Source organism: Amphiura filiformis, chromosome 9, assembly GCF_039555335.1.
Source record: "Amphiura filiformis chromosome 9, Afil_fr2py, whole genome shotgun sequence".
Taxonomy (NCBI): domain Eukaryota; kingdom Metazoa; phylum Echinodermata; class Ophiuroidea; order Amphilepidida; family Amphiuridae; genus Amphiura; species Amphiura filiformis.
Window position 1 is genome coordinate 4,626,545 of NC_092636.1, and position 12,417 is coordinate 4,638,961.

General features: G+C 34.8%; 1 protein-coding gene across 1 annotated transcript; it reads left to right on the plus strand.

Moving 5' to 3' along the window:
• The first annotated feature begins 8,314 nt into the window (after positions 1 to 8,314).
• Positions 8,315 to 11,822, plus strand: LOC140160535 (POU domain, class 4, transcription factor 3-like). The gene is made up of 2 exons (XM_072183775.1): positions 8,315 to 8,833; positions 10,249 to 11,822. Exons 1-2 carry the CDS (start codon positions 8,708 to 8,710, stop codon positions 11,143 to 11,145), a joined length of 1,023 nt encoding a protein of 340 aa, XP_072039876.1. The 5' UTR covers positions 8,315 to 8,707; the 3' UTR covers positions 11,146 to 11,822.
• The last annotated feature ends 595 nt before the right edge of the window (positions 11,823 to 12,417 follow it).

Here is a 12,417-nt window from a genome sequence, read left to right on the forward strand (position 1 = left end):
AATATGCATAAAATCTATTAAGACCTGGTGGCACTTGTCCCATTAAAATGAATTCTAGTTCCGTATTAAAAGCAGAAAACCTAGTTTCTAGTAAACAAGATGACAATTGAAATAGAGAGAGCGTAAGAGGGAAACTCGCGAGGGGAAACCTCGATAATTTGCGGGAAATGATGCAGGGCAAAATTTCAAGCCGATCATCTCTAAGCGATGCCGTGGTTTTCTCTTCATCTTGAACTCCCTGTAGAGATACACACATAACAATTGAGCAAGATACTTTTAGGAGGATTCTATAGCATGTTTCATTTCACCCTTCAATGATTTCTTCCTCTTATACCGAATTAATTGTATCTCTTTTGGCATACTTTTCCCAAAGGATATGGCGCAATGGATAATTAGCATAGCGTAATGGGTCTTAGATAGTCACTGTGCGAAAAAAAAGCGGCTATAGTTTTTTATGGCTTGTATGTGTGAAAATGCAGGGTGCCGTAAACTGGTTTCTATATCGAAGTTTAATGCTAAGACATTAGACACACGTGAATGAATAAGTGAATCGCACGCGTGGAGTACTTGGGAGACACGCGAAAGATTGACGGGATAGGGGAACAAGAAAGACACCGCGTAACTTAAAAGAAAGTCAGAGTGCGAGTTGGCGCGCTGCTTTGGTTTATTGTGAAGCCGATCGACTGGTAAATTCGAACGGTGTAGAAAAGTAACCCAATATGAGAGATATTGCAAAATCATATTGATATCAGTGTTAAGGTCAATATTCCTAACTCAACTTGGAATTAAAAGCTATTTAAGACTGATAAAAAATCAACGTTCTTGGATGTAAATAAGTGGTGTAAGATATCAGGGGTGTCCGTCACAGTGTTTAACGATATCTATACGTAAATGAAAGTAATACCGTTTCAAATAAGATTGTCATTCTTGGTACATCTGGCACGTTCGGAGTTATAGAGTCAGTGTTCTTTACGGCGGTACAATATTATGCTATACATAACACAAGAGTTTAAATAAGTAAGAACTCTTATAACTATACATTGATCTACTACATTTATTTAGAAGGTTCATAGAAAGTTGTATGCATGTTTATGTACACATAAATACCACCTACAATGTTTGTCTTTCATCTAGCCTATATGTTATGTGTAAAACACGGATAAACATGTTCAATTCAATAATCATAGGTTGTAGTAATTTTAGCAGAACACTCTTCTTTTCTAGAAATGAAGACTAATAAAACATATAAAATAGACTGTCATCGGATTACCTTGCTGTTTATATTGTCAGTTGATAGCATGAATTTATAGATCGATAAAGCAGATTGCTATCTACAGTAGATAGCTTTAACTGGATAAAGTAACTTGTTATCTACAGTATAGATAGCATTACTTGGTGATAAAAGCATGTTGCATTAATTTGACAAAGTAGCTTGGTATCTACGGTAGATAGCATCGATGATTTGATAAATAGCTTGCTATCTACAGTAGATAGCATTAATGTAATAAATAGCTTGCTATCTACAGTAGATAGCATTAATATACTAAATAGCTTGCTATCTACAGTAGATAGCATTAATATACTAAATAGCTTGCTATCTACAGTAGATAGCATTAATGTAATAAATAGCTTGCTATCTACAGTAGATAGCATTAATGTAATAAATAGCTTGCTATCTACAGTAGATAGCATTGATTTACTATCATAGTTCACTGTCTACTGTCGATAGCATTAATTTTATCAAGTTGATTACTATCTACAGTAGATAGAATTGAGTAGGTATGTTCGCAGTTTATATCAGTGAAAACCTTTTCAATACTTCTTTTGTATTTAAATCAGTACATGTTGTATTGCATAGCATCGGTATAAGGATATTTCTTAATTATGTAAAGAAAGATATATGTACTTATTTAACAAACTTTAACTGGGGGATTAAAATCGACAATAGAATGATACAATACAATTGAATAAATAAACAAACGAATTATACAAACAAACAAACAACCAATACAAGTTGTTTATACCAAAATACAATAATGACCACTTCAATTCAATATAGAAACCAATTTTAGCAACATTCAGAGATATTGCGATCAGAAATAGCCCTAAAACAAAGGAGATGATAAGAATTTCACCGGCACAAGCTATAAAGACACGCTAGCGTGATATTCAGGTGGTTTATATCGACCACAGACATGTGTTAACAGCGCTCGCTCAAAAAGCACGTAATAATTGGCTTCTATACACAATGTATATAATATTGAGCATTGTATAACCATAGTAATACGTGTTAAGCTTATTAATGATGACACTAATTTCTAATATTAACCCGAAGTAATAATTCAAAACATCAAAATATTTATTCTGTAGCTGGTGGATGTGTAATCATACGAAAATTATTTTACAATGCAATCAATTTTAAGTCACAGAGTGAAGAGTGATACTTTTAAACTTTATAATTCCCTCAGTATACATATATTCTGAATCTTTAAAATCGTCAATTTCGCAGAGAAATCGCTAATAGAAATACGAGCTAATGTATGATCACGTAGGCTATGTACATTGCCTGAGTATATGTTGCCCTAAGCCCTCATTTTTGGATCTATACCAGCCTTTGATATCAACTCTTATTATGTTTGTTTTAGCACGTTACAGCAAATTAATATGAAAGAGTGACACTTTTATAGTAGTAATTTTAACAAAAATGACAAGGTACTCGACGCTTATAATACACACAATTGACATAATATAATTAGACCGGTACTAATAAGCCTATATTTTAAGTGTGCGTGTTTGGAGAAGGGCGTATAATGTCAATGAATCGGCACGTGGCATAACCACAAAACAATAAAGAGCAATGCATTCAAGTACGAAGTCGCTTACAATAATGCAGTGCTGTTTAAGTTACATTTGTAGTTTGTATTATGTTATAGACTTAGATGCTAAGAATAACAATTGGTTAAATCCATAATATACGATTTTGGTCATATTTTAATTTTGTTATTTGCCAAATATTATGACATTATAGTAACAGGTACCAGGAAGGTTGTTATTGTATGGTCATCAACCAAAATAATGAGATAAAATGAAACAACAAAATCTTGGCCGCTTAACTGTGGGGTTATATGGGGATCTTTCTAAATTAAGACATTAATCCAAAATTACTCCTTTGTCTTATACAAACACAAAGTATTTTAATTAATTTATTAAGTGTAAGTTGGGACATGTATTACAAATATATCAAAAAATCAGAATTGAAAAAAGATTAACCAAATTTATTTAAAAAGATAGGATGGCTTAATCATGATTATTTACAATACCGAAGTTTATATTTTGTTGAGTAAACAATTCATTAACTAGATATATTGCATCCTCAGAAGGCTGCGAAGTCCAGCCGTGACCTTGAAGTGACTTCACAGTTATCTGACATGCAGTGTTTGAAATTGGTGCCTCCGATCCCATATACGCTAATTCTTTAGTCATAATGAAGTTAATTATTGTGATTTTTATAACATACATATCTCTAACATTAATATAATAAGGCGTAATCGTGTTGTTGTTTTCCTTGAAAGACGGTATAAGAAGAACACAGCAAAAATGTACATACCTTATACGAGAGCTCATAGCATATGCAATGTGTTGCAATAGAAAAATGTACCATGGCGTCCGACTTTAGAAAATTAATAATGTGATGGTAATCGGTCAGTGCCATAGAGTGCTATAGAGTGCTTGCACGGAAGGTCATTAGTTCAAATCATCCTCCAGATACGCTCCAGAAGACATGCAAATGCATGCAGCACAATACCAATCACCTGTGTAACTGGTATTGATCAAAGTAATTCTTTTGTACTCCATGCATTTGCATATCTTCTGGAGCGTGTCTGGAGGATGATTTGAACTAATGACCTTCCGTGCAAGCACTCTGTATGGGATTTAAATAAAGTGCATCAAGTCAGTTTCTTTAGTATTATTAACATGCATGACTGACCAAGAGTAAATAGAACCTCTGAATAGAAAGGACAATTATCTGTTTACCAAAGCGGGACAATCTACATTCATATAGATTATCTTCTATGAATAGCTGTCTATAAGATGATTATGTAACAGTATCAATAACTTGTGATCTACTCTGTCGTTTAGTGCAGTATGCTCTCACATTTTTGCCTAACTATACATCTTATGATTTTTAACGGTGTGTAGAGTAGCCTGCATTAGTGCCTAACTCTGTTATATTGGCTGTTAAGTTAGGCAAATTGTTTTACAATCACCGTTAGAAAGTGTCTGGTTTGCGAAATTGCAATTTTCATTTTAAATCATTCAAATTGGATAAAATGTTCAATTTTACCCCTTTTGACCTTTGGTTGACCTCTGGTGACCTTGAAAAGACCTCCATTATATTTTGAATCATACTAGAATTACAAATAACAATTTTTATTCAAATTGGATAAACTTTTAAATATTACCCTTTTGACCCCAAAACAGACCCCTCCCCATGTTCAAACCAAATCTGATAATAACCCTATATGCACCCAATGCTATAGTCATTTTGGCATTATTCTGATGATCACAGAACTTAATATGCAGGAAGAAGTGAACTTTAAGGTGATTTTCAGTAATCAACCCTATTTTACCCCTTCATGACTTTGAACTCAAAATCCGCGTTTACCCTATAGACACCAGCTAATGTCAGTGCATATGTGTCAATCTCATCTCTGTGCTATGTAATCTGTAGGAAAGGAAGCATTTTGAAAGTATTTGGTTATGTGCAGAAAAAATCCCTTTAATGACCTTTGACCCCAAATCTGTGTTTACCCCATAGACTCCAACTATAGTCGATGCCGATGACCAAGTCTCATTGCGCTACCATGTAATCTGTAAAGAAGAAGCATTTTTGGTAAAAATCGCATTTTTAGCCAAAATTACTCATGCGTGACATTTGACCCCAAATGGGTCATGTCAAATGTAAAGCCTGGTGTAGTGGAGCCTTTGCCCAAGTTTGATATAAAATTGGATCGGTTGAGCCCATATTTATTGGTCGAGCTATGAGTTTTAAAATATTGGACGAGACGTAGTCGAGTCCAATATTTTAAAACTCATAGCGAGACCAATAAATATTGGGCGTAAAGCATCCATTTTATCATTATTATGTTTTGGATCCAATATTATCACAACTTGGATCCATCAAAACATAATAATGGTCAGAATCGGTCAAATAATTAGGGAGCTAGAGCCAATTATGTTAAATGTTGACAGAAAGAAAGAAAGAAAGAAAGAAGAAGAAACCACTGGGATTCAAGAGTCCAGCCGTTGCTCGGCTGGACTAATAAACGAGTAAGTAATTTACAATTGAGCAGGCACAGCAATAGAATAAACGTATCATTATGTTGCCTGGTCGGTAACCAGCTTTTACAAACGAAGGCTGACATTGTTCATATAGCATCATTGCTGCTAATGGATGGATGCTTACGCGTACACAATGAAAAAGTTAGCTTTGTCTTTGCTATATAAACTTTATGCTATGTAAAGATTTAGTGTATGTGTTCCGTGTTAATCCTAGTTATCAAATCAGCTCTATCAACATCTTTGAGAGTTTTTAGACCAAAGCAATGGCATATTTGTTATACACGCGATTTTGTCCATGGCATGGCCAAGTGAGCAAGTTAAATTTGCTATAAACATAGGCATACGTCAGCTAATTAGCGCGCAATTTGGTTTTATTGTTTTCAGCGGACACACTTCATTAAACGCCAATGATAAAGTCATAAAGTGCTCGCTAAAATAAGCAGTTGCATTAAGTCTATAAGTGCCGCGATGAGAGAACAGTAAAAACAGATCGGAAAACAATATTGGTGCTGGATTGTTTGTGACACAAAAGTCGTGTTTTTTAAGAGAGAGAGCTTGACGTTTTATTAAATCAAGTTTTTACTCGGTGGCGTATAACCAGGGAAATGAGTTTTGGTATAACAAAAACGTATGGACGGACATGCGTCTGAGTGTTTTAAGCATACACTATAATCAGGCTTCTAGCAGGTGCAAATTTGTGTAACGGTGGCCAACTAAAAAAATACAATTATCAGTGTGAAGAATAGTGAGAAAACAAGACAAGGAATCATTTGCACCAATCGGATTCATTTTTGTTCCCACAGTTATCTGTGTTACTTTACATAATTTGAAATATATTTTGGTTGGTGCTTCAAATAGTGGATATAAAAGTTTAATGCCATATCTATATCTACCTTGGATTATAGTAAAAATGTATCCACTGCATAATCCTTTAAACGTTATCATCTTCTGGAAGTAGAATGATAATTTACAGATTTTTTTTTCATTTCATAAATAATAGTTATAGTATAGTTAAAGTATAGTTGCTATCTAAGGAAGATAGCAAGGTGCTTTAAGAGTTGTCTTAACCCTGGAATTATGGAAAGTTTTGGGCCTCAAAACTTCTAAATTGTTGGTCTAAAGTATATGAAAGTATACATATTTAGAATGGAAATGGCTCGATGACGATGAATCCATCTGTGAGGTCAAATTTGGGCAAAAATGCTCAGTTTTGTAGAAAATCCCCCAAAAACGGGTTTCTTGGCCCAAATTTTTTCGGTCACCGTAAAAATTTTCTTGAGTATAAAAAAAAAGACTAATGTTTTAAAAACTACATATAAATATTTAGAACTGGTTTAAAAAATATATTTTAATATTGACCAATCTTTGACAATTTTCAACAAAATTTGTTGAAAATGCTCAATTTTGCCTGATTTGGGCCCAAATTTCAAATATTTTTGACGAAGTTGGTCAAAATTTAAAAAAAAATACAAAAACTAGTCCTAGATATTTTTATGTAGTTTTTAGTGAAAGTTTTTAAAATTAATAATTTTTTTTACTCAAGAAATATTTTGTTACGGTGACCGAACAAAATTTGGGCAAAAAAAACCCCCCGTTTTGGGGGACTTTCTTCAAAACTGAGCATTTTTGCCCAAATTTGACCTCACAGATGGATTTATCAAGTCATTTCCATTCTAAATATGTATACTTTTATATACTTTAGACCAACAATTTAGAAGTTATGAGACCCCAAAGTTTCCATAATTCTAGGGTTAATAAAGGCATCTTGCTATCTACGGTAGATAGCAAGTACCTATGATACGAAGGATGGTATATACTAAAACATCTTACTGGCTATTTATACGGTAGATAGCAATTGGACCATAAGACGTGTTATTGACTTTAGACAATAAAATGTTTTCTACATAGATTATATGTATGAAATTGTTCTTTTATATACTAAATGCGATAAGCTGTATATTCCAAATATCTACTCAAGATAACATATTTTTCATAATGTAATTTGTATACATGTATCAGCAGACAGTTTAAGATACTTATATCTTACGAAGCCGATGTTTTGAATCGTAACGTTTGTATATTGTACTACTGTCTATTCTAGATTATGATTTGTACACTTAGGCAATCTTTATTAGATAGTATGTCTTCAATGCTATCTACCGTAGATAGTAAACTCAAGGTATATAGTCAGTTGTATGAACTCGGTGTCATTTATTGTAAATAGTAAGATTATTTAATTTAGTCATTTACTATTATCCACCATAGAAGAAATTTTAAATATTTCGTCATGGAACAATCTTAATTTTATGTAGAATAGAACTCCTATAACATTTACATGAAGCATGCTTTTAATATATCTCCTGTAAAACGTTTACCATGTTTACATACAGATTACGGAGTTACGTGTTTACATTATACTGTGTAATTTTCTTTGTGGTAAATATGTACTATATAGTATAATAATAAAAATAATAATGACAATTTATCAAGAGAACCACATACACCAGGGTTACGCTAAGCGGCATAAATACTAAGAAACATATTAATATAGGGAATTTTCTGGTTTTAACGAAAATGCTTCAGACATGAAATGTGTTTTTAAAAGGCTTTTATAAAATTTATCCTGCATAGCATGGAGAAACTTTTAAAAGATTCAACTACATTATATCCAAGGGAAATTTCGGAAAATTTATTCGCAAGAGAGCATTTACAGAGTAGCGTAGAGTGATTATTAACATGATAAGAAAAGCTTTAGGAAAAAAAAGTTTAATGGTATACTCAACATAAAAGTTTGATGGTAATACATTCAACAAAGAGGGCGATGTACTCACTCGCCGATGGTTAAAAAAATACTCAGTGCGAAAAGTAGCAGTGTGTGATACCGATACGGTGCGCCAGCCGCGGCAACCGACGCGACGTCAGCTCGTTATATTTTGATCTCCAGTCCGTTCATTGAGAACCGATAACGCCGCCACTTAAAGATAATATCAATGTAACACTTGTCACCGTACATATTTAATTGGCTACTAAGGCGCATGCGTTAAGACTCTTCACCAATCGCTGTATGTGAATGAGTGCAGGTGCGTTTGCCGAGAAAGTGAATGTATTGAACGGGATGCAGGCAATCCGTCAAAAGGGTGCACATTTTAACTCAGAAGACGAACGTACTCTCAATTTTGTCTCCAACAACAAACTTCTTCTTTTTGTACCAAACGGAATTATACTATCTGAGATCTTCAGGTTGTGAAGACCTGTGCCATACCACAAGTGTGTTAAACCATCTCCTAGGCTGGAGTCACCGATTCAAACGACGCAGTCCGGCCAGAGCTGTCCCCGCTCGTACTGGTTGGTGTCCCCTTCAGCCATGAATGTCAAAGATCACGTCAGCATGCACCCGCCGATTCCAACGGCTCCTAAATATTCACCTTTACATCATAGACATGACAGAAGTTCGGAGATGATGCGACGACACTGCATGGGCCAGCCAACGGTAAGTCATTCATTGCGTGCTTTTCACGCTTTTTCTTGTTTTACCTCGTCATTTTTAAGTCATCCGCAGTCCGTCATGCGATGTGATGCCTTAAATCATACAGTTTTGCATCTATTTAATGTCTCGTTCTCTAGAAACCCCAGCTGAGCTGAATAGTCAAGTGAATAATATATGCCATCATGTCTCGAACAGTTTACATGGCGTATCGATGATTGTGTTTTTAAGGAAATACCCCAACATACTCTAACAGCCCCATTAAGCACACGTAGTATGTACTTCTTACATATTGTATATATCGTTTCATATTTTATGACCTCAAAGCTCTAGGCCATCTGATCTGGGCTCAGAGCTCTATATGATACGGTCATCATTCACTCGCTCGCGTACCTAAACTGTTTAATCAAATATTAATCCGGCAGTCGATTTTGTCAATAAATTTTAAAAATACATGAAAGTTGTAGAGTTTACTGGAGAGTTTCAGCTTACCATGCTTGCGTAAGTGACATGTCTTATATTGCATGGCTATGTGAAAAAGAAATGGGCAAAATTGTACTATTCATGTAACAGAACACTATAATCGGTTTGTAAAGTGAGGATCAAATCTCGGCTTAGCGCAAATTGAGAACATGTACTATTAAAAACGGTGTGCTACTTGGCGCGATGAAATATTATTTCAGCTATATTGTCTACTGAAAATACCGTTAATTTCCCCAACGGTTTTAAATGGCTTAACTCTATATCGTAGTTGACTGTTCGTACCACCTGTTTATCGCACTACAAACATGAAATCAACAGTATCATGATTTGGCAGACGATACCTATAAATACCAAATTTTTGGCCGCTTTTTTTTTTTTTTTGGTGACATTCTTTTGAGAAAAACATGAATAGATGATCGAATATTTAGCATATCAAACGTCTTTTAAGGGTTTCAAATTCATGTGTTATTGACAATACGAAAGCTTACCTTCAAGACTTTTCAAATTTAGGGGACTGTCAATTCGGGGTTGACGGTTTGAGGGTACGATCGATCTAGATTGACTCCGCAAAGGCTCTACATGATATATCTTTGAGGGGATTGAGGGAATGGTCTTGCTTTGATAAAGGGTCCATGTCTTGCCCAGTTTGGTTACACCATTGGTTAAACTACACGATTATTTACTTACTGTTTCATGTGTGTTCGATAATTTGTAATTATGTTTCATCTAATGTGTCTTGCGAACTATGTTTATCCTATTGTTATAAATATTGTTGAACTTATTATGTAGAACAGCAACAACACTGCACATTAAAACTGAGTTAATGTTCTTGTCACCTAGCATATTTTGGAGTTTTTCAATAATGCCCTTGAATTGTGCCCGACTTTGAAATGTCGGTTTTTTTCCTTTGAAATAATTTCCCTCCCTTTTATTTTCAGGGCAATCTATTTGGTGGCTTAGATGAAGGCTTGTTAGCAAGAGCAGAAGCATTAGCAGCCGTTGATGTGATGTCTTCTGTTGTTAAGACTAGTCAACCCGGGATGCATATGAACATCAAAAACGATCACAGTACGTACTCGCCTCATCATGTCAATGGCGGAATGCATCCGGCACATTTTCCTAGTTCTACATCATGTCACGGGCCATCAAGAGGCATGCACCCTGCTATGGACCATAATGAATTCTTGGATCAAATCACGGCTGCTGCAATCCCTGGTGCAACATCGAACTCATTGGACCAATCTGGAAGTGCACAATTGTCCATGCACCAGGGTTTTGGACCATTATCGGGTCCACCGGGTCATTATAATCCGGCTCATTCAATGATGCCTCATCAGATGACAATGAATGATTTGGACACAGATCCTAGAGAGTTGGAAGCATTTGCTGAACGCTTTAAGCAAAGGCGTATTAAATTGGGTGTCACACAATGTGATGTGGGTAAGGCACTTGCTAATCTAAAACTCCCTGGTGTAGGGTCTCTTAGTCAGAGCACTATCTGCAGGTTTGAATCCTTGACACTGAGTCATAACAATATGATTGCTCTGAAACCCATTCTATCGGCTTGGTTGGAAGAAGCCGAGGCTGCTGCTCGTGAAAAACGTGAAGCACCAGGGATTCTTAACGGCGGGGATAAGAAGCGAAAACGCACGAGTATTGCTGCGCCTGAGAAACGTTCACTCGAAGCATATTTCGCCGTACAACCAAGACCATCGAGTGAAAAAATTGCAGCTATTGCTGAAAAACTGGACTTGAAGAAAAATGTGGTGAGAGTGTGGTTCTGTAATCAAAGGCAAAAACAGAAACGCATGAAATTCTCAGCACAGCCAAGATGAAACTTACAACTTAACAAGACATTGTAATATTTAACGAAAAGACAATTTTACACTTGTTTTGTGTACATGATAAATGTGATGATTAAAATGCCAATTTAAGGTAGCTATATTGTACTGACCTGACATTACACGACATACCCACTAACGAATAACAAAATTTACCACATATTTCTCAGGACAGAAATAAACCACCGTGCGTGTTATGTAGAAGTGATAAACCACCGTGCGTGTTATGTAGAAGTGATGTTATTCTATCAGTTTATGCCCCATATATTTATTTTTTATGTTATGTTATATTATATGTCATTTTTTCCTTGTCAAGTCATATAAGTTAAGTTATTTGACGAGCAACCACCATTAAGATGGATTACTGCATAGACCATATATATTTCCGATACCAGTCTATAACGTCCAATTCGCAATCGATTTGTGAAAGTACATTAAACACAAGACCAAAAAGAATGGTTTTTTATCGAACCAACATCTGCACGTCTCCCAGACGAACACAAGAAAAGAAAGTCGAAATAATCTATGATCTCATGGTAATTCTTCACAATATCAAATTTGGTTTGTTGAGTCAATTGTTATAATCGGTTGTTGGACAAATAGAAATTGAGCGGTATACTTGTCATTTGGTTCACGTCGTCAAATTGGGCAATAATATATTATAACTTATACGTAATGATACATTTTGGTGTCCTAAGTAATATGACAATAGCAACAATAATATCATTTACGTGATAATTTTACAGATGGTTGATAATTTTGTTGAAACTTAGATGTCAATATTAATTATAACATTGAATGTATGTCATCATTTTGGGATATTTTAACATGATTAATTGCATATAAAAACAACAAAAAGGAAAAAGGAAATTCAACGATCCATGTATGAACACATTGTGATGTATAAATTCCAATTCATCAAAATATCCTAATCCATCAATTGACAATGTTCCTTATTTTATTTCGCGACATGTTCAAGTTCATTAATGTCACGTCAAATGTTTTTGTCCGAGACTATTCAAAATGACAAATAATCAAAATTGCCAAAATAATTGGTATCATTAGTGAATATAAAACCGAGCCATGTATTGTGCAATGTCTAGAAATCAGATTATGATCATCATTTTTTAAAAATTGATCATGATTACGAATCGCTTAAGTTGTGCCAGGTGATTATTGCCGTGCGTGATGAATTGAGGCAATATATGACATGACAATTATATTGATAAGCCATGAAGTATAAGACGTCTATTTATGTCAATTTAA

Bases quoted from the DNA above. Each gene is read 5' to 3' on its own strand.
- LOC140160535 (XM_072183775.1), top strand. From the start codon at position 8,708: ATGAATGTCAAAGATCACGTCAGCATGCACCCGCCGATTCCAACGGCT. The intron at 8,834-10,248 runs GTAAGTCATTCA...TTTTATTTTCAG, and splicing joins ACTGCATGGGCCAGCCAACG to GGCAATCTATTTGGTGGCTT.